Here is a 22,212-nt window from a genome sequence, read left to right as displayed (position 1 = left end):
ACTACCAGTTCTGTGGGCATGGCTTGGTGGGCGTGGCAGGGGAAGGATACTGTAAAATCTCCAGTCAGAGGTGGGATTTACTGGATTTCCGAACTACTCAAAATTTCTGCTATCGGTTCTCCAGAACTGGTCAGAACCTGCGGAATACCATCTCTGGGTAAGCGGGTTCTTCATCTTTTTGTAAATACGGTATGTGAGAGTACAGGTAGCTTCTCAACTTACAACCACAATTATGCCCAAAATTTCCATGGCTAAGCAGGGCACTTGTTAATTGAGTTTTGCCCCGTCTTGCAAAGCATTCAAATTTTAATCTTGTGACAATGGGATGCTGTAATAGTCATACGTCACTTTTTTTTCAATGTCATTGTAACTCTGGACGGCCACTAAAGGAATGGCTTTAAGTCAAGGATTATCTGTAATAGAAGGAATTCCATCCAGGGTTATTCTCCAAGCTCAAAAAACTATTTCTAAAAAGAGGGTCATTCTAAAGAGGAATGTTTTGAAAAAATTTTAAATCAATATGTCTTAGGTTCAATCATACACTCGTCGGGGGCCTATTTAATTCAATTCCATGTGGACTCAGACAGGGCTGTGCTGTTAGAAAACCCTGTCATTTGGGACTTCCTAAAAATGGAGTAGAATGTATGGTCACTGTTTTAAAAAAAATGGCAGAATTACAAAAAAAGTAACGGTTCTCTTGTCTGCACAGCCATCGGTTGGCTGGAAAAGCAGAAAAGGGAGCCCATTCCCTTCCATTTGACCGCATAGTTTTATTGGAAGTACACCACAGATTCTACTTCCCCAATCTTGGCCACTTTTAAGAAGTGTGGACTTCAACTCCCAGAATTCCAAGTGCCAGCTGGAGAATTCTGGGAGTTGAAGGAGTCCACAACATCTTAAGGCTGTCAAGATTAAGAAACATTGCAATACAGCCTCTAGATCAGGGGTGTCCAACCTTGGCGACTTTTAAGACTTGTGGACTTCAACTCCCCAAATTCTCCAGCCAATTCTTGAGAGTTGAAGTCCGTAAGTCTTAAAAAGCTGCCACGGTTGGATAACCCTGATCTTGTTTTGAACCACTTTGTATGACTCTTCATTGGATGTGGACTCGAATGGGCTTTCTCGTTCTGTCTCATCTAGCTAAATGAGCACATCCAGACTAAAAGGAAGGAACAGTTGGCCTGGTGGTCTCACGGGGAGTCAACTCCGTGTTTTTCTTCTTATGGTCTATTGCCTTGCACTGAGATAGGAAGTGGAGGTGAATTATGAGGAAATGCGTGAAACTGCTTCCAAAAATTAAGCGCCTCTTTTTTGGAGTCCCAGCTGAACATCTAGAACAGGGGTGTCCAACCTTGGCAACTTTAAGACTTGTGGACTTCAACCCCAGAATTCCTCAGCCAGCAAAGCTGGCTGAGGAATTCTGGGAGTTGAAGTCCACAAGTCTTAAAGTTGCCAAGGTTGGACACCCCTGATCTAGAACATCAGCTAGGAAGGAAATGATGCTACTCTCTGTGAAGAAATCTGTACATACAGATTTCACGATAAAGGTTCTGGAAGGGTATGAAAGTGTTAAAAACAAAAGCTTGATTCCGGCAGCACCAATAGACACCAATATAATATCCATCTTATTGGAAATTAATGCAGCCTCTGAATTTTAAGCAGTAGAACAACATATTAGCTCTAAACCGTTTTTTAACAAACCGATGGCCACAATTGAATATGATGAGCATGAGATGGCCTTGAGCCTCCCTCCCTCCCTCTCCTCCTTATGCTCTGGTGGCAGCTCATGTGCATTTAAATGAAGGCCCCTCCTCCTCAAAACCAAACATCTGATACGTTCTGAACTATAAATTATTTGTTCGGGAGGTCTTTCAGGCATGAAGAAAAAGCCTCTTAAAATAAATTTAAAATATTATATGCTTGATGGTGTATAACCAAAAGTTTAATCTCTCCACTAAAGGGGGCAGTTGCTGTGATTTTTGCAATAACCCTGCAGACAATAATCAAGGAAACTCCTGTTGTTCCTTCCGTAAAATCCAAGCAAACACAGCATGGAGGTTGCATAATTTCGAATGTTTTAAGAGGGAAGGATACCTCTCATAATTCACAAACAACTGTTTACCTTTGAATGTCCCTTTTCCAGTTAGATGGCCATGTGAAACTTTTTATTTATTTAAGCTGTTTCTATTAATTTAAAAAAAAAAAACTACATGTAAAAGCAATAAAAGAAAAGGCCGAGGAATATTTTAAGGGATAAGTGTTCCTCTAAAATCTTCAGTTTAACTAAGGCTTTAAACAAGGATATGCATTCACAGCCATTGGATAAACTGGAACCACCTTTCAAGTGAAGTGGGTGAAAGTCCTTTGTAAATAGCAAAGCCAGTAACCTAAACTTGGACTTATGGAGACATCTTGGATGTCCCACAAGGCCATTTAAATACTCAATCATGAGTATTACATTTTCTTGGAACAATAGGAAAAATAAATGGTTGGAACTGGAAGTTCACAGAGGTTTTTTTTTAAAGACTTTTTATGTAGTTATTCTAGCTGGAAGAACATGGAACGTCTTTTTAAAGAGGTGCAGGTTTTAAAAACATGATTATAGTGGTGAATTAAAGCTATAAGATAGGCAATGCAATGGGTGCAATTTAATAAGCCAAGCAGAGTCAAAATGATGCGCCGGAATGCAGTATTATATGAATTTGGTTAATTTTCTAAGGAACATATATATATATATATATATTTCTAAAGCACACATAAGCTATTTGCATTGATATTTTAGGCATGCAATCAAATATTTTTTCACTTACCAGTGCTGGATTTTTTCTTGGCAGCTTGTGACCACCTGTCATTAAAACAGATAACTGCTCATGAAAAAGAGAAGGCTAAGCACACAGCTGCAAAGTCAATGTTTTAGAAACTAGAGCAGCAGCCTTATAGATTTAGTAGCGTCTGGCTATACATTTTTATTTGTCAGCCCAAAGGCGCAGGAATGTTCATTCTTAAGCAGCATACTTTATCACGATGCCCTAATCCAGACTGATAACCACAGAATAAATTACGGCAGCTTCCACTCAAGATTTTGATACAATGCATGCTCCATAACAAGATGGCACCATACAAGATAAGGCCGGCCTTTTTGTACTGATCTACACATCTGCTTTCAATTCCCCGACCTTTTCAAAAACCCAAACCAAACGTAGTTTATGAAGGACTTGCTTGTCTGTTTTCTTTAAAAGAACCCATTAAAATAGATGTCATTTTTGGACTAATGGGGGTCTAAATCACAGCATCACTCTGGCAAAGTTCAAAAAAAAAATACAGGCTCGTATTTTTCAAAAGCATAACATGGGCGCAAGTGTAAGTAAACATAAACTTCTGTCATGTCGCAGTCTTCAGATTTCATGAAAAGGTCACCATGTGGCCACCACAAACAAAATCACAAAATGCATTATGGTTGTTATATTCCATGATTTTCATCTAGCAATGGATAGCATCCACCTCTGAAATACAATTTCTGGACTCCTCAGCTCCATCCAGCCACCCAAATTAGGTAAATGTTATTAATAACTCATTATATTTCCATCCCATCTTTAAGGACATATTATCCATAACATTCTTCCTTCAGTTTTTATCCCACCATTAACAATTGTGAAATTGGCCTTAAAAGAATTTATGAGTTGACTGGTCCAAAGTTAGCTTTGTGGCCAAGGCTGCTGAGTCGTCTTACTCATAATCCCAAACCTTTACCACTACTTTTATTTTATTTTTTTCAAATTAAGCGTATAGACTTTTGAGGGTTTGGAATGCTAGGAGTTACAATTCCAATGAATCACAAACAATGTTTTTCAACTTTCAGTTGTGTGGACTTTTTAGTTTAATTCAGTTTAGGAGAAAGCTTAAATTTAATTTAGGACAATTTAGTTTAAAAATTCACTGATCTAGAAATCACCAATTTGAGAAAGAACACTTGGTTTAGTTTTAACCTGCCTGATAACTAGAAGTAGTGAAAGAGAAACAGTGGAATCCACAGGGTTAATAGTAGAGCTTGTGTACATAGAGAGATTTTTCACGTTCTATAAGGTTTCCTCTTGTCATTTTAATTCTCAAGTCTCTCTGAAGAGTTTTTTTAAGAGCTGGGAAACCTTCCAAAGCAGACTTTAAAGCTACCAAGAATTGTTTACAGAAGAAGAACCCAGGAGGTTCCTGTTTTGAGAGCGGAATATTTGGGTGCCAATATTGGTATCTTTTACCTACTAAAGCTTACATATTTTATGCATGCATTCAGTGTAAATGTACCTGCTTTATTATATAAAGAAAGCAACCAACCAACATACCCACTTTGATGAAAAATCTGGTCACTGTGAGAGTTATATACGACTAATATATTGGCATTGCCATCATGGTTGCAGATGGTTTTTTTTTCCAGTTTAAAAAGGAAGAAAACCAAGTAATCTCACTCTGTTTATCGAATTCCATAAAACTATACATCTTAAGCGCATGAAGAGCTATAGATAACCATTCTATCATCTTAAGTCCATTATCATAAAAACTAAACACTTAGGACAAGTACGATTAAGAGAGATTCTTGATTTATATGTATCTTACCTTTCTAAAGAGTTATCTAAGAGGTACCATATACAGATAGTATATACAGACTTACAACAGGTCATTTAGTTACAACGGCACTGAAAAAAGTGAGTTACCAGTGAAAGAGATAGAATAGAATGGAATGGAACGGAACGGAATAGGAATAAGAATAAGAATAGAATTAGAATTAGAATAACAGAGTTGGAAGGACCTTGGAAGTCTTCCAGTCCAAGTGACTTATGACCATTTTTCACACTTATGACCACTGCAGCATTCCCATGGTCAGAACTGGGTTACTTGGCAACTGGTTCCTATTTATGATGGCTGCAGTGTCCCGGGACCGAGTGATCCCCTTTTGCGACCTTCTATCAAGCAAAGCCAAATGGAAGCCAGGTTCACTTAACAAACATGTCCCTCACTTGACAACTGCAATGGTTCATTTAACAACTGTGGCAAAAAAAAAAAAAAAGGTCGTAAAACGGGGTGAAAACCACCTAACAAATGTCTCACTTAGCCACAGGAAATGTTGGGCTCGACTGCAGTCGTTAAGTCGAAGGACTACTTGTACCATCGGCGTTATGAGGCCGGCAGCACGCATCCCTGAGACCACGATAAATATCCTATGCTGAACGTGCTTGTAAACAGGGCTGTTCCGATTACCGTTAAGCAACATGTTCTGTGTTACGAAACTGTTTTATGGTTGGGGGGGGGAGATGAGATCTCAAACCCTCCATTTCTGCGTAAGGGGAACAAGAGCTCAACGGAAACCTTCTGATTCCCAACGTAGGGCTTTCCAAGCAGAGAGAGAGCGCTGAAGGCAACGCAGCCCGTGAAGTGCGGCATGTTCATTAACATCTACATGATAATCCTTTCGTAGCTGCATATTAACTAGTTACATATTCATAATCATTTACATTATTTAGAAGACCTCCTAGGAAAATTTCCAGGCGATATCCATTAGCCGCAATGTGAAAGGTTATCCAAGATTGTCTGCTTAATGTTTCCAGGATGCTTTTTTTTGTTTTTTTCTTAATTAGTAAATATGTAAATTGGGAGCATATGCTTCCCTCCTCCCTTTGTAAAAAAAAATAAGATTGGGGAGATATGAGCCATTGATAGAAGAGCAGAGGAACATATGTTGTTTTCGCCGACCTTTAACCCCTTAGATAAAAATCAGCAACAACGATCCACTTTAATTTCATTCTCCTTCTTTTGATATCTCCCATAAAGGGAGACGGAAGGGCAGACTCAAAGGAAAATGTATATGAAATCCCTTCATTAAAATAAAAGAAGTTGCCAGAGTCAGATCAATGGGTCCACCGCACCTGCAGATCAATTGGATCTACTCTGATTGGCAAAAAGCTCTTGGATGAGGATTTTTCCAGCTTGGAAAGACTGAACTTCAGACCAGCTGCAAAAGGAACCAGTCTCCAGCACTGAGTCACTGGCTTCAAAGAAAAATGATGATTTAATACTATTACGTGTATCTAGAAGCATTTTTGAGAATGTAATGGTTGGCGGCAACACTCAGCAGATTTGAAATGAAATGACTGATAAATAAGACCAAAACAAGAGGTGGGAGAGAAGAAACAAGATTTCTCAACTTGAAAGAATGGAGGGGGTGTTTTTCTATAGAAAATCGGAGGGGCCAAGGTAGAATATCAGGGTTTTGTTCCGTTTTAGCACTTAGTTTAGGTAAAGGTAAAAGGTTCCCCTCACATACATGCTGATCATTTCTGGCAATTGGGGTTGGTGTTCATCTCCATTTCAAAGCCGAAGAGCCAGCGCTGTCCGAAGACGTCTTCGTGGTCATGTGGTCGGCATGACTAAACGCCATTAAGGCGCACGGAAAACTGTTACCTTCCCACCAAAGAGGTCCCTATTTTTTCTACTTGCATTTTTAACATGCTTTCGAACTGCTAGGTTGGCAGAAGCTGGGACAAGGAACGGGAGCTCACTCTGTTACATAGTGCTAGGGATTCAAACCACCAAACTGACGACTTTTCTGATCAATAAGCTCAGTGTCTTAGCCACTGAGCCACCGTGTTCTTTGTTTACTCTTTACTTTGCACTTTGTTCACTGTTCTGCAAATCAAAGCACGTGACTGACAGAAGACCAAGTTCAATGTATGTAGAGACTGGTGGTCTCCGATCGGTTCATCTGAAGGTCCTATTGAGCCAGGTAGACCATCGATCTGGTTCTGGCAACTTCTTTTATTCTAAGGAGGGCATAACATATTTAATTGCACGTGGGCTTGTTATTACTACCATGTTTCTCCTAAAATAAGATCCTATCTTGTATATTTTTTGCCACCAAAAAGGCACCAGGTCTTATTTTCAGGGGATGTCACCCGATGACTAACCTCACTTGCGTGCATCGCCCCCGGCCTCCTTTTCGCTATCAGAGGCCTTCAGGAACTTCTTCTTCTGCGGCTGGCAAGGCTTTCTTGAAGGCTTCTGCAGCCGATAAGAGAGCTCAGGATCGACCTGAAGCTTTGTTCTCAGTTACAGAGGCCTTCAGAAAAGCCTGGACAGCCTTTCTGGCTGCAGAAGAAATGGGCCGGCAAGGCAGGTGTCAGGGTATGTGGGGCCTGGCTACAACTGTCCAAAGGTAAATAGTAGGGCAGCTCCATTACTCCCATCCCCACCCTAGCTTAATTTTTACCCATGTACTCTGGAGTGGGCAGGATCTTAATTAGGGCTTATTTTGGAGGTAGGGCTTTATTGGGCGCACATGTAAAAATCAAGCTAGGATTTACTTTCAAGGTAGGTCATATTTTCAGGGAAACAGGGCATATATAAGAAGAAAGTCTACAGTCCATGAGCTACAATTTCTTCTGAAATATAATACGGTTAGTCCTTGACTTAAACAGTTCCTTTGGCGGCCGTTCGACGTTACAATGGCACTGAAAGACATGGCTTATGACCGCTTTTCACACTTATGACCGTCGCAGCATCCCCGTGGTCACATGATCAAAACTGAGACAGGCATGGCAACTGACTTGTGTTTAGGATGGCTGCAGTGCTCCGGGGTAACCTGATCCCGCTTTTGTGACCTTATGACTAGCGAAGTCAATGGGGAAGCCAGATTTACTTAACAACTGGGTGACTAACAGTGGCAGTGATTCACTTAACAACAGGGATAAGAAAGGTCATAAAATGGGGTAATATTCAGTTCACAAATGCCTCGCCTAGCAACAGAAATGTTGGGCTCAATGTTGGCCATGACGTCGAGGACTAATTGTCATACCAGGCTGTTTTTCTTAATATGGCATAAGGTTAATAAAATAAGCACCATTCCGTCAGATGGAAGAAGAATAGTCAGAATTAGGAAAAAAATAAATAAATCTCCAGGGATTTGAGAAAAGAGAGAGAGAGAGAGAGAGAAACGATGGGGTTGGGAGAGAATGAAATATCTGAATATCTGTAAGAAAAGGGGCTGAGATTTACAGTCTGACCTTATAGCACTCCAAGGTATTCTAGCACATAATTTACAGACATGAAGACTAAAATCATTGACAAGGGAAGAAGGCAGCAAGAAGCAAATAGTTGTTAATGTATGTGGGGGGAACGGTTTCTAGATATTTTATCTGGCATTTGTTAAACAGCATATGCATACCTTATTAAGTTACAAATTTTCAACCCAAACTGGCCAATGGTAATTCCAGCTATCATAACATGAATATCTGCCCTGGACTTTTTTAAAGAAGGGATTGGACAACCATTTGTATGAAATGGTATAGGACTGCTTGCCTGAACAGGGGGTTGGACTAGAAGGCCTCTAAGGTCCCTTCCAACTTTTATTATTCTATTATTCTATCCTAAACGAACGTGATAGAAGTTTAGTAGCTCCTTCTGCAGATAGCTGGACTGATGGAGCTTCGATACATTAGCCAAGTTAGCTTCAGAGAAATATGTTGTACTCAGCTACGGTTAATGCAAACCATGGTCTTCCAGTCATCACTATACAATAGCTTTATGAACAAGGTGAGGCTTAATCATGGATTTAGGTGTTTAACTGTGCTTATGGAAAGAAATTATGACTTCATTATTTTGTCTGCAACATAATAAGTGTATGTAACATTTTTCCTCTTCATAAATGATAGATACAAATTCCAAATACTAATGGTTGGTTTACATAGTATCATATTTGAAATGCGTGGGTAGTTTTCAAACTTATTTCTAGGAAATTTTAACCCTACTTTTTCAAGCATGTAATTTTAACAACTTGGTGCATGCACACTGGTGTGCATTAAATGTCCAAATCACATTTTTTTAAAAAAATCAAGAATCATTCTTTTGGGGGCCACGAACACCGTAAAAAGATATTTTTGCTTTTTTAAATCATTTATATAGCCACCCATCTCATAAGAAACCAATTCATATTTTGTTTTCAGAACAATTACAGGACATTAAAGGAGGTGCACCAAGTGATTTAAAAGCTTGTACTTTTAAACCTATATTAATATTTCCTGGGAACCACAAGGGGGCATAATTGTGAATATCCTCACCAATAAATAAACAACTGCACAGGCATTGTATAAAAAAAAAAACACTTGATTTATCTAAAATAAATATTGGGCTTGAAACATTCAAATTCTCAATATTAGAGAAAAGGAGGAAATTACTCCAATTATTCTCTAAGGCAGAAATGAAACAATGTTATATGTCATCACAACTACTATGTCTTGTTTAAAAAGCCATGATTAAAATCATGAATTAAAGTGATGCATGAATCCAACCACTACCCAGTGTAACTTATGGATCGGATAAGTTACACGAAAGAGAATTGATGAACTTTTAACTCAAATAAAGCAACTTTTTTATTTGTTCAACATCTCTCCTCCTCAAGACACTTATAAGTATCCCAATGTATATTTTAAAAAAAACAACTTCCTAGAGTATTTCTAATTATTTCCTTTCCTAAATGGAACATATTTTCCTTAGGAAAAAAATCAATACTATTATTACAAAAATAAAATATTAAACCAAGTAAATGCCATCGATTTATTGCTGTGTTTTCTTATTAGTTCCATTTGCTTTTTATTGTTGTCTGGTCTAAAAAAAAAGTTAGATTTTTTTTTTTAGCAACTGGAAAAGCATCAAACTCCCCTAACTAGGGGTTAACTATCCTGATATGTATCTGTAGTCCCTGAGAGTATAAGAGGGGACCTGCATAAATATATTTATATATATATAATCAGGATGAAGAAAAAGCCATTCTGGCACAGCAGTAGGCTAGCCCCAAATTTAAAACTGAAACGGCTGTGAAAGTCTGACTCACAGACGAACACAATACAGAAGCCTGATGATGGCAGATGAGATTCTGCCGAAACGTTGCTACAACTTTAAAAGCACAACTATAATGACATGGGAAAATACCCGAAAAAAGCTAAATACCATACATATACATATACATATACATATACATATACATATACATATACATACATACATACATACATACATACATTCCGATCAGACTTATGTATGTGTTCCCTCGCATCACACATGCTCACACAACACATGCAAAATATCAAAATAATATTATTCTGAACAAATGTTTATTGCAATGTGCTAATTTATATGTAAAGAACAAAGAACAATACATATTTTACTCCACGCTTTGTAAGCTTAAGAAAACTCAATCCAGAAGAAGGTGGCAATATTATATATACGCTTCTTTGAAGCAAAACTTACAAGACTTTCTTTCCTCTTTTAAGATTGGAGAGCTTGACCAACCTCAACTTTTACATTGAACTTTTCAATTGTAATTGTTACAATTGTTTACAGCTTTATATTGATACCGTTAAACTAACAAACTGCCTTGCGGGGAACAAATTGTACTAAAAGCGCCTTACGACAGACCTCAATGTGGATTACAATTGCCATGTAAAACATGCTGAAAAGCGTTCAGGATTTCACCGTCAGCGGAATGTTTTCCCCAGCCTGCCATCTCGAAGTGTGTTATCTAAGAAAAGGTGTGGCTGAATTTGAAAGCTAAAGTCTGCTAATAAAAAAAGTAACAGAAAGTTAAAGCTTCCACTTTCGTTTTGGAAAACCTAGTTTTCCATTATCCAAGGATGGAAAACTGTTGTTCACTTCATTGAGTTGCCGTGAACATAGTAAAATACCAGGTTCTCATCAAAGTAATATGCTTTTAGCCTCCAGTCATGTTGGAGGCTAAAACATATGAAGAACTTTTGCAGGAACTGGGTATGTCTAGTCTAGTGAAAAGGAGCAGGAGAGACATGGTAATAGTCTTCCAATATTTGGGAGGCTGCCACGAAGATGAGGAGGTCAACCTATTCTCCAAAGCACCTGAAGGCAGGACAAGAAGCAATGGATAGAAAACCAATCAAGGAGAGAAGCAACCTCGAACTAAGGAGAAATTTCCTAACAGTGAGAACCATCAACCAGTGGAATGGCTTGCCTTCAGAAGTTGTGGGTGCCCCATCCCAGGTTGGACTAGAAGACCTCCAAGGTCCCTTTCAACTCTGTTATTCTATATTCACACTAAGTGAAAGCCAAACAAACCAGATTCGGTTAATGCATAAGCTCCCTTGCAGGTACAGTACAGAGCATTCATTAAGTCATCAGAAAATCTGCATCCTACTCTGAATTTTTTTTTATATGAAATGGGAGGGGGGAGTGGCATTGGCTAGTTTATTACACTTAGAAAGTACAAACCATAGTTTATCATGTTGCATACCACCCTCGAATTTAAACTAATCAACATTGATCTATTTCAGATGTAACCAAAGATTCCAGCCAGTTAAACTTTAGAAGTTTCTGACCTTCAGTTTACAGCCATGCCAAGAAAAAGCAAATTCACCAGTCAAAGCCAGCTCATGCATATAACTAAATAATGCTTTAGCATTATATCTGAAATGGGTCTAACTCTAGTTAATTAGCTAGTAAATGAAATAGTGCGCTATAGAATTAAGCAGTTAAATCGAGCAATTAATGTATACCAGATCTACATATTTACATATAACAGGAAATTGGCGTATTCAAGATACATTGGACAGGTTTCAGACTCCACCCTTCCTGTGGAGCTCAATAATCCCAAGGCTTGCCATAACTTAATTTCATAATGCTAAGATATGCTTGGCACAGCTTAATAGTTCTTATTTCAGTAAATAAGAAGTGAATATAAAATTCCCAAGAGAGATAGATTTATTCAGGATAATTCTACCATTATGTGCAAATCCTTTAAAAAGAATTAAGTGCTCAGTTCTAAAAAATTTATTTTTAACACACACACACACACACAACACTTGCACATCCACAAAAGGAATAATTTTACCCAACTGCCCTTTTACCTAGTCTCTCTATGCACCACTGAGAAATTCAGTCTCTATAAGCTACCTTTAGCTAAGCAAATTTGGGGATTCACAGATCAGTACTCCTGACCTTAGAAATACATTATTTCCCATGCAAGCAAATGAACTTAGTGATCCAAGCACTCAAGCACCTTAACCAAGTTTCTTTCTGGAGCTTATTATAGAACTTTAAAGAACTCATTATTATTATTATTATTATATATGTGATAATGGGAAATCGGAGCTGCCTGTTCTTTAGCTCTTGTTGGGCTTGCAAGAATGCATTGGCGTAACATACATATGGATCCAAGCAGTATGGCCTTTTGTAATTTGTTGGATGGAAATCTTGTCAATGAGCAGATTTACTAAGTGCCATCCACAGCTTTTTGGTATGGCACCCAGTGTGCCAATAACCACTGGGACCATCATATGTGATTTCTGCCATAATCTTTCAACTTTGACTTTCTAGATACTTTGTGATCTATCCAATATTTTTTTCTTCTATTTTATTATCCCATGGTGACTTTGTCAAAGCTAATGGTATTCAATGGTACTCCAGATGTTTGGCGATTTCAACCAATATGGCTATTGGACTTGTCTCTGCTTTCTTTTGCCACAATGGTTCTATTTCTATTTGCAGGGCTTCGTATTTTGTGATTTTATTACTAACATGCTGCCCAATTCCCAGAGATTCAAATAAGTGGCACTGTATAGCCTGTTTTATACTGTTTGGGGGAGAGAAAGAGATACCTTTGGGTCAGGGATGAAAATGATTTTGCCGAACTACAGCTCTGCCTAATTACAAATAAACACCACAGCTTTGCAGTAAATAAGCAGAATTTCTAAAAATGAAAAATAAAATGAAACGTAATTGCTCAATAGTGTTCTCGGTAAGATTTCACAACTCATTTTATGAGTGGAAACTAAACTGGCCAGAAACAAACAATAATTGGGTCTGCCCATGTAATCGTTGCATAGAAGAGGCTGACTATGCATGCAGAAATGTTTTATTTTCCTTAATAATAAGGTACAGAAATGCCATACTCTGTGCCAGGAATAATCAGCACGATTGTCCAGTCCATGTCATTGACAGGAATAGAAGAGAATATTTGTAGCTCGGAACTGTGGGGTCGTTGGTGTTCTCTGAGCATGACTGTTTTCTTGCAGACGTTTCATTACCCAGCTAGGTAACGTCATCAGTGCTAGAAGAGAGTGGGCATTGCCTTTATGCTACTGATGATGTTACCTAGTTGGGTAATGAAACCCTGGCAAAAAAAACAACCAAGCTCAGAGAGCATCAAGGACCAAAGGCCATTGATTTAGAGAATGAGCTGTTACTCAGCAAAATTCCGAGACAAATTTCTGCTCCACCTGTTCATCAGTCCTAAAAGTCTAGACAAGATGAACTGTATAAAATATCTCCCAAACACTAATTTTTGGAAGAGTTAATTCTAGGAATTGTACTCTTGTAACAAAGGCATGCCCTATTACTGACAGGCACCAACATGTTCTCTAGAGGCAAACAGTCCAATATTTTCAGCAAATCTAAAGATCCTATACTGATTTCTTCTTAAAGGGCCAGTCCTATATGTGTTCTTCTGATTATTTCAGCAACTGCCAAGTTTGGCTGGCATAAATAAATTGAACATCCCATTACCACTTCTTTAAAAATTATATCACTGCAAACCCTTTTCTCCAGCAAAGTCTGTTCGTACATTTACCAACATGTCATCAAATACTGTATTGGCATCCTTGGTGAAGAAGCTCAAGATCTCTTCCAATTACGATGGCTGGAAGACAAAATGAAATGGGCAAATCTCCCTCTGAGCTATAGATCAGATTTAATTTTACTCTGCTCCCCTTCCCAATATGTGTGTGCATTCACACACAACACACACACACACACACATATCCTTAGGCAGGCTCAACGTTTTGGAGAAAAAAAACAAAGCACGTTTGCTACATATTAAGATACTTATTTACACAACAGATTGTAATGACCTAAAAATAGTCCAGCTGGTACAGCAGTAAACATATGGGGAACCTTTCAAGAAGTGATTCCAAAGCGGTTAGATTTAAAAGAAATAAAACACACACAAAAAAAGCAATTTGGTGAGTTTGAGTTGGGCTCCAAAATAAAAGCATTCGTGCTGTAGCAGATTTATAAAAATCAAAATAATTATTTGAAACAGAACTCCTTACCATGAAAGGTAACTTGAGGGTTTTTGGTTTTTTTTCAGTTACTGAAAATAAGATTGACAAAATTCAGGTGATGAAAGCTGCCTACCGCCTATTGGGGATTTTTTTGTAGACACTGTTTTTCAACCAAAATGATCCTCAAAGTAGCTGATTACAACAGATTGTACTATTAACTTGTACTGATGGCAGAGCTGCTAAAAGACACATGGGGATAACTGGGAAATTGAAGCATCCTTTCGGCTGTGTTATATATGGAGCTCAACTCATGGGAATGCTATATTTTCAATAGAACATTGAGATTCACCTAAAACCTGAATTGGAGTTTACATGCAAATTCATTCCAAATTTTCCCCTAAGCTTTCTGAACTTCAACAGCCTAAAAAAGGTTACTATTGTCATTATTCCTAAAACATTTTGAGTCTGAAATGGTCGCTGATTTACTGCAAGTAACTTGCAGCATTTCCCAGCTTTCGATGTACTGAAGCTTTTTCAGTAAATGTGCTTGTATGTTTTATTGTTTTAAAATCTGATGAAACTAAACAGGCTGGTCCTTACTGATACATTTAGCATAAACAAAATACAGAAAATAGCAACTAAGGTAGCTAATGCCAATTATTGTACTTAATAGGAGATACCAGATTTCAACAATCATGATGAAATGTTCAGGGCAAATTAAAATTATTTTTCTAAAAGGCATTTTATCAGCCAGTAAGGTATGGATTTCAATTAGTTGATCATAGCACACTATACTGTTTACATAATAGTAAGCTTGGAAGATTTGTTTCAGTCATGATTAGGGCACTGAACAGAAAAAAAGGAAAACTGAAAAAAACCAATATATTTATCAGAATTGTTACAATTCTATTATACTTATCTCATGTACTATTGTATTCATTTCTATATTTCATTAACCTACTGTACTTGTATGAATTAGTTTTGTATTACATTATACTTGTATATGCAAAGTTTACCCCTATAGACAATCTGATCATGCTATAGGAAGCAAAGGATACATAAGTTTGTTAAAACTTTGTTTTGATAAGTAAGTCACAGTGACCGGGTCCATACAGAACACTAAGGCATAATCATAAACCAGAATGTTTTGACTGACATCATATGCTAATCCCAATATAAACAATCCCATTAAAATTTAGAACAGTGCCTTGAATCCATCCAGTTGTTCTCTTTTACAGTCATCAATATATGAATTTATTTCATTCATAATTACCTAATGCAAAGGGACAGGGAACACTAAAGTGAAAAGTAAATACAAAGAAGTAGGAGAAAAAGTTTGCACCAATTTTTTTTTTTTTTTTTGTAGAATAAAAGTGTTATAGCTACCAGCCACATGTTTTGAAAAAAGGGACTTAATCTGTTATATGCGCATAGATTAACGCAGTAGTCTTGAAGTTAGAATAGTGAAATATTGAAGCTGGAATAAAGAAATATGAAAAGAATTAAGGTAGAATAAATCAGGTTGAATATTCTCATCTAAGACTGTGCTGTTATGTACCTTACCAAAAAGGGAGACTTTCCAAACATGAAAAACGTTACTGATTGCAGTAGCATTGCGACTATAAGTACATCAGAATGATTCAAAGAACAAGATTGTGTTAAACATGTTAGTTTTTCTTTTTTGTCATTCCCTGCAAGGTCAGAGATAAGCTCAGAGCTTATAGGCACATCTTATGCAATTATTATGTATAGACAAAACTTATTATCAACAGGGAGAATTAGGGTCACATCACTCCTTGGAAGAAAGAGAGAGATATAAAAAGTAATACAAAAAAACATACATTTGGACAGTCTAATGATTTGGGGGTAGTGTTCAGTCCCAAATAAATGCATGAGATGTTAGCTCTCAGAAAAACAAATATTTTACAAGCATTGCTGTTTGAATAAATGATCTAACAATATAGGTCCTAGACATATATGAAGTACTGAACATAAATCCATTATTTATCTTGTTTACTATAATGGGGTATACCATTACGTTAGCAAACACACGATGGCTGAATGAAACAAAAACTTTACCTGGGTTCACAAATACAATGAGACTTTATAGCTACATTTTCGTTGTTTACTTATTAGACCTGTGACTATCCAGTGCATACAACAGTATTGTTCTAACATATCTTTTTAATGTTTTCTGTTACAGATCCTTTAATCTCTACCGTTGTTGTTAGGTTGTATCTGTAGGCCCTCAATCATATCTGCACAGGGCAACAGATAAAAGTATTATACTTCCCATGCAACTTTTCTCACTATTAAAAAGGCACCAACTCGTTTGAGTTCAGTTGGACTTCTGGTGACTTCTCTTCATGTTGTTCTCCTGGAAACATACCAAAGTGATTGCCATCTTCTTCCAGAATTAACACAGACACAGACATATTGACTAAGTTCCCAGGGTAGAATACAGAGAATACAGTTCTGAGATTTCCTAGTAGTTTCCTATTCAAATTCTAACCTGGTCTTATGGCACAAAGCAATTACAAGCTGCCATTTTTTTTAGAAGATATTAGACCTAAAAAAAGAACCAATTTATGGACTGGAAGGAGGGAGGGAGGGAAGCATAGGAATAGGGAGAGAATTAAGGAAGGAAAGAAGAAGCAGGAAGGGAGAAGGAAGGTAATAGATTACATAAGAGTAAGGGGAGAGTCAGGAAAAAAAGGCAAGGGATAAAAGAAAGCAGGGAGGGAGAATGGGAGGAAGGATAAGAATGAATAGGAAGAATGAGCAGGTAGGAAAGGGAGAGTGAAGGAAGGAAGGAAGGAGGGAGGGAGGGAGGAAGGAGGGAGGGAGGGAGGGAGGGAGGAGAGAAGGAGAAAGGTGGAGAGAAGCAAGGAGAAAATTAGAGGGGAAAGAAGGGAGGGAGTGAAGAAGGAAGGAAAGGAGAGTGGGAGAAAGGATAAGAATGAATAGGAAGAATGAGCAGGTAGGAAAGGGGGAAGGAAGGAAGGAGAGAAGGAGAGAATGAGAAAGGTGGAGGGAAGCAAGGAGAAAGTTAGAGGGGAAAGAAGGGAGAGTGAAGAAGGAAGGAAAGGAGAGTGGGAGAAAGGATAAGAATGAATAGGAAAAATTAGCAGGTAGGAAAGGGGGAAGGGGGAAGGAAGGAAGGAGAGAAGGAGAGAATGAGAAAGGTGGAGGAAGCAAGGAGAAAGTTAGAGGGAAAGAAGGGAGAGAGTGAAGAAGGAAGGAAAGGAGAGTGGGAGAAAGGATAAGAATGAATAGGAAAAATGAGCAGGTAGGAAAGGGGAAGGAAGGAAGGAAGGAAGGAGAGAAGGAGAGAAGGAGAAAGGTGGAGGTAAGCAAGGAGAAAGTTAGAGGGAAAGAAGGAGAGAGTGAAGAAGGAAGGAAAGGAGAGTGGGAGAAAGGATAAGAATGAATAGGAAAAATGAGCAGGTAGGAAAGGGGAAGGAAGGAAGGAAGGAAGGAGAAGAATGAGAAAGGTGGAAGGTAGCAAGGAGAAAGTTAGAGGGGAAAGAAGGAGGGAGTGAAGAAGGAAAGGAGAGTGGGAGGAAGGATAAGAATGAATAGGAAGAATGAGCAGGTAGGAAAGGGAGAGGGAAGGAAGGAAGGAAGGAAGGAGAGAGGTGGAGGGAGGAAAAAGGAAGGGAGTGGGGAAGGAGGGAAGGAAGGATAAGCAGGGATAGGAAGAATAAACAGGTAGGAAAGGGAGAGTAAAGGAAGGAAAGGAAGGACCCGAAAAGGAAAGCAGATCAAAGGCGAGAAGAAAACGGGGACGAGAAAGGGGAGCAGCGAAGGAGACAAAGCGAGCCCGGGGAAGCGCGAGGCCTTGCACGCAGCCGAAGCCCAGAAGAGGCGGAAGCGGCGCGGGGGGCAACCAACCGGGCCTGGCCGGCCGTGCAAGGCCGCCTCCTTCTCCCCCACCGCCACTCGCGTGCCTGACACACCCCCGGCGGGCCTTCCTCGGCCTGCCCAGCGGCAACGGCAACGGCGGCAGGTTACCTTCCCGTGCGAGTCCCGCAGGCGGCCCAGCCAGGCGGCGCGGTGGGGCTCCATGAGGCGGGCCTCGAGGCGCGCGGCCTCAGCGGGGCGAGTGAGTCCTATAGAAGTGTTTGTGCCGCGCCAGGCGCCGGCCTCGCAGTCGCATCCGGGGCGCCTCGGCCCGAGGGGGAACAACAGCCGCCGCCGATGCCGTAGCCGTAGCTGCCCGTGCAGGCATCTCACTCTCGCATGCTGGGACGGCCTCCGCCGCCGCCGATGCTCCGCTCGGGCGACGCAGTCTGGGAAGCGGCGGGGGAGGAGGAGGAGGAGGCGGCGGAGGAGGAGGAGGAGGAGAGCCGCTCCCCTCGCCGCGCCTCCCCGCTCGGCCTCGCAGCCCGCGGGGCCCCCGCCGGACGGGACGGGACGGGCCGCCGCGCCGCCTCAGCTCGGCTTGCCCGACCCTCTGAGGGGGGAAAGAGGCGGCTGCCATGGTGCCCGGTGGATGGGACCGCGCAGAAGGCCTCGTTAAAGAGCCCGACCCATCATCCACAGCCAGAGCAAGGGTGCACTCCAGGAGTGGAGTTCGGTTCGTGTCATTCCCAGTGTTTGAGTGTTTGCCCTAGGCCTGTCCCATCATCCACAGCCAGAGCAAGGGTGCACTCCAGGAGTGGAGTTCGGTTCATGTCATTCCCAGTGTTTGAGTGTTTGCCCTAGGCCTGTCCCATCATCCACAGCCAGAGCAAGGGTGCATTCCAGGAGTGGAGTTCGGTTCATGTCATTCCCAGTGTTTGAGTGTTTGCCCTAGGCCTGTCCCATCATCCACAGCCAGAGCAAGGGTGCACTCCAGGAGTGGAGTTCGGTTCATGTCATTCCCAGTTGAGTGTTTGCCCTAGGCCTGTCCCATCATCCACAGCCATTGTAAGGCGGCACTCCAGAATGTAACATTGGAGTTCAGTTGTCTTTATTTCCAGCTGTTTGTCTGTCCTGTGCCCGTCCCATTATCCACAGCCATAGTAAGTCTGCACCCCGGTGGATGTAACATTAGAGTTTGATGCACTTCATCCCTAGTGGCCTCTAATCCTTTCCCATCATCCACAGCAGAAAAAAGGGTGGCCTCGAGTCTGGGCTACAATCGCAGCTAAATCAGACAGCCTCTCTATAAAGAGTCTCTCCCATCATCCACAGCCATAGTAAGCACTGGCTGCATTCCAGGATGTGACTTTGGACTTTGGTTCATGTTATTTTCAGCTGAGTTTGACTACCCTATGTTTCTCCCATCATCTCCAGCCCTAGCAAGGTTGAACTCCAACATAGTGAGACCGTTGGACGTAATTCACTTCATGCTCAGCTGAGTTAGACCGCCTCTGAATCTATTCCATCATCCACAGCCATAGCAAGGATGCACCCCAAGATACGACATTGGACTTTGATTCCGGTTGAGTTTTAGACTGTGTCTCAGTCTTTCCCATCATCCACAGCAGAAATAAGGCTGCATATCCCATCATCCTCCACCTGCCAACCTTTCAGACTTCCCACTGATATGAACTCCAGCAATGGTCAGCCCTGTCAGGCAGATAAATGATAAGTGAATAAATGTATTTGTTCAACTATTACAAATACAATGCCATTCGACAGATCTTATGCCAGCTAGGAAATAAGGTAAACTAGATTCCATTGTTCTCACACTATCTCCAAAACATGCAAGATTATAATTCTTTAATTTCATTAATTTAAAAGTACGATAAACATACTGAAGAAATGTTATTCAGTATGCTAATTATAATTTCATATAATTTATTGTATTCTAGAATGACCATCACCGCACCTTATAAGCCGTCTGGATGCCCTTGGACCCTGTCTCTCTCTCTCTCAGCCCTAGGAAGAAGGTAATGGCAAACTACTTCTGAAAAATCTTGCCAAGAAAATTGTAGGGATTGTATGTCCATGCAAGAATTGGACATAATTGAACAGAAGGGGGGAACCTATACAATAATATATGTTGCAAAAGAAAGCATAATACAAAAACAGGTAAATGTAGATTTTAATATAGTTTTTAAAAATCCAATGGATTTTCATCATCTTTCATATGATCAAATCTTAATTTTTATAAATATATGGAACTGGATCTTAACCTTATAGGACAGTGATGGCAGAGACCCAAAGACCAGCTGGCCGGTGGGAGGCCCATGCATGCATGCACGCACGGCGGAGCTGAGCTGGGGCGACAGCTCATGTGCCCACAGAGAAGGCTCTGCGTGCCACGCACGCCGTAAGTTTGCCATCATGGTTATAGGACACTTACTCAATGTCACTCCTATCATTTGGGAGCTGCCCAGAGTTTGATACTGTATAAGATGGGTAGATATATAAATGTTTTCAATAAATAAGATACTATTTTAAGTGCCTTTCCTCAGACAATGTCTTCCCAGCCTCTTTTAGGTTCAAGGACATCACATCTTCAAAATATATGTACTGTATATTGTGGGGTATACAGTGCAGATAACTAGTCAAAACATTGTATTATGACAAAATAGATTGCAAGTTCCACGGATTCTACAAAAGAGCTGCAGAACCTAAAGCAGCCTGTTGTTAGAATTAAGAAGGAACAAAAAGCACTTAATGAACCAGATAATACATGTTTTTCTTACTGAAACTTGTTTAAGGGAATCGATTTAAAAGTCGGGTTTTTGAAGCACTTTGCTATTGAAATGAACTGAGTTTGTGACTCAATGGTCATAATTAACTAGAACAGAAACCTTGATTTTAGTCCAAATGAAACTCGTTTTAGAGTTCTCACCCCACTGATGGATAAATACTACTAAATTTTAGAACAGGGGTCTTCTAGAGCAGTGATCCCCAACCTTTTTGACGCTGCGGCCCGGTACCGGCATCAGCTGGGCGCCGCGGCCCGGTACCGGTATCAGCTGGGCGCCGCCATCTTTTTGATGAAAAAGTGCTTCCGGTGACCTCACCGGAAGCTGCGTTTTCATCAAAAAAGATGGCGGCGTAGCGTTTGATGAGCTTTTCCGGGTAGAAATGGCTTTCTGCCCAGAAAAGCTCACCGGGCGCTGCGCCGCCATCTTTTTGATGAAACGTGCTTCCGGTGAGCTTTCTACCCGGAAAAGCTCACCGGAAGCACTTTTTCATGAAAAAGGTGGCGCCCAGCAAGCCAGCGGCCCGGTAGGAGTTGTTCCGCGGACCGGTACCGGTCCACGGACCGGTGGTTGGGGACCCCTGTGTGTATTGATTGTGCTTATTATATAATCATCTGCCTCTCACCAGCAAGTTGACTTAGAGTTCTTGCCATTTTATATAACTCCTATTTTTGTAGTTCTTTTTTTTTTTTTGCTAAAGACCTTCCTTTCCATCTTGCTTTAGCTTTGCAGCATTATGAGAAAGGCCCTAATTAAATAATCAACTTTATAATCAGGGAATATCTCATATGTGGTGTTGAGATGCTAAGGATACTGAAGGTCCCCGAAATGTTGTTGAACATTTGATGCAAATGAGCAAACCACAAAAACAAAAACAAAAAACAAAATACGGTATTTGTAAATAGCTGTATCCATTATACAGTAAAACCCAGCATGAAGTAAACAAATGAGATACAGTATAGTAAATTTATTGCAAGGCTCACCATTTTGCATCTGTTAAATACAGTGAGCAAGCGCACCAATGGCTCCAGTTGTGTCAATTCATACAACTTTTCACCAGTGGGTGTGCCACTAATGGTTGCTTTAGTGAGTAACAAAAATATTCTGTGTTTGCAATCTGGCAATTGACAAGCATTTCACAAGGCAAAACGAGTTACTATATCGTCATTATGATACAGACAAAATGAGATGGTTGCCGAATGCCTCCATTAAAAATTCCATGCGAGGAAAAAAAGAAGAGATATCAGGCAGATGCTTCTCTAAGAAGATGAAATGTATCTTTAGACCAAGATTCAGTGTGTAGTTAATTTAACCCATTGACGTTAAATCAGAAGCATGTGAATATAGGTAGGACTTGTTTGTCCTGAATAAAGAAAATTAAGGATTTCCATTCCTAGTTTTTCTTTTTTGCAATATGTTTTTCTGTATGGGCGTTTGTATATGCGTGCTCAGTGGTTTAAGGACACAGTTTGACTGCTGGAAAGTGGACAACCTGG

The 22,212-nt window shown here is 40.1% G+C and overlaps 1 protein-coding gene and 2 long non-coding RNA genes across 3 annotated transcripts in view; 2 read left to right on the top strand and 1 right to left on the bottom strand.

Moving 5' to 3' along the window:
* Window positions 1-18,363, bottom strand: part of URI1 (URI1 prefoldin like chaperone) — a 44,488-nt gene extending 26,125 nt beyond the window's left edge. The window contains exons 1-2 of the mRNA XM_087971514.1: window positions 18,084-18,363; window positions 2,811-2,845 (exon numbers count right to left, since the gene is read on the bottom strand). Coding sequence (XP_087827640.1) covers window positions 2,811-2,845; window positions 18,084-18,137 — 89 coding nt within the window. The 5' untranslated portion in view covers window positions 18,138-18,363. The remainder of the gene's footprint in view (window positions 1-2,810; window positions 2,846-18,083) is intronic.
* On the top strand, window positions 15,415-17,971 carry LOC148129821 (uncharacterized). The gene is made up of 2 exons (XR_015750633.1): window positions 15,415-17,139; window positions 17,602-17,971. It is a non-coding gene; the product is annotated as an uncharacterized LOC148129821 (long non-coding RNA).
* A 118-nt stretch (window positions 18,364-18,481) lies between the features above and the next one.
* Window positions 18,482-20,462, top strand: LOC148129820 (uncharacterized). The gene is made up of 2 exons (XR_015750632.1): window positions 18,482-19,721; window positions 19,871-20,462. It is a non-coding gene; the product is annotated as an uncharacterized LOC148129820 (long non-coding RNA).
* The last annotated feature ends 1,750 nt before the right edge of the window (window positions 20,463-22,212 follow it).

The sequence above is a fragment of the Notechis scutatus genome, chromosome 9 (assembly GCF_049901735.1).
Source record: "Notechis scutatus isolate UNSWTSFEM ecotype Mainland chromosome 9, rNotScu1.2, whole genome shotgun sequence".
Lineage (NCBI taxonomy): Eukaryota > Metazoa > Chordata > Lepidosauria > Squamata > Elapidae > Notechis > Notechis scutatus.
Note: the sequence above shows the minus strand (reverse complement) of the source record. Positions and strands in the feature narration are given on the sequence as shown.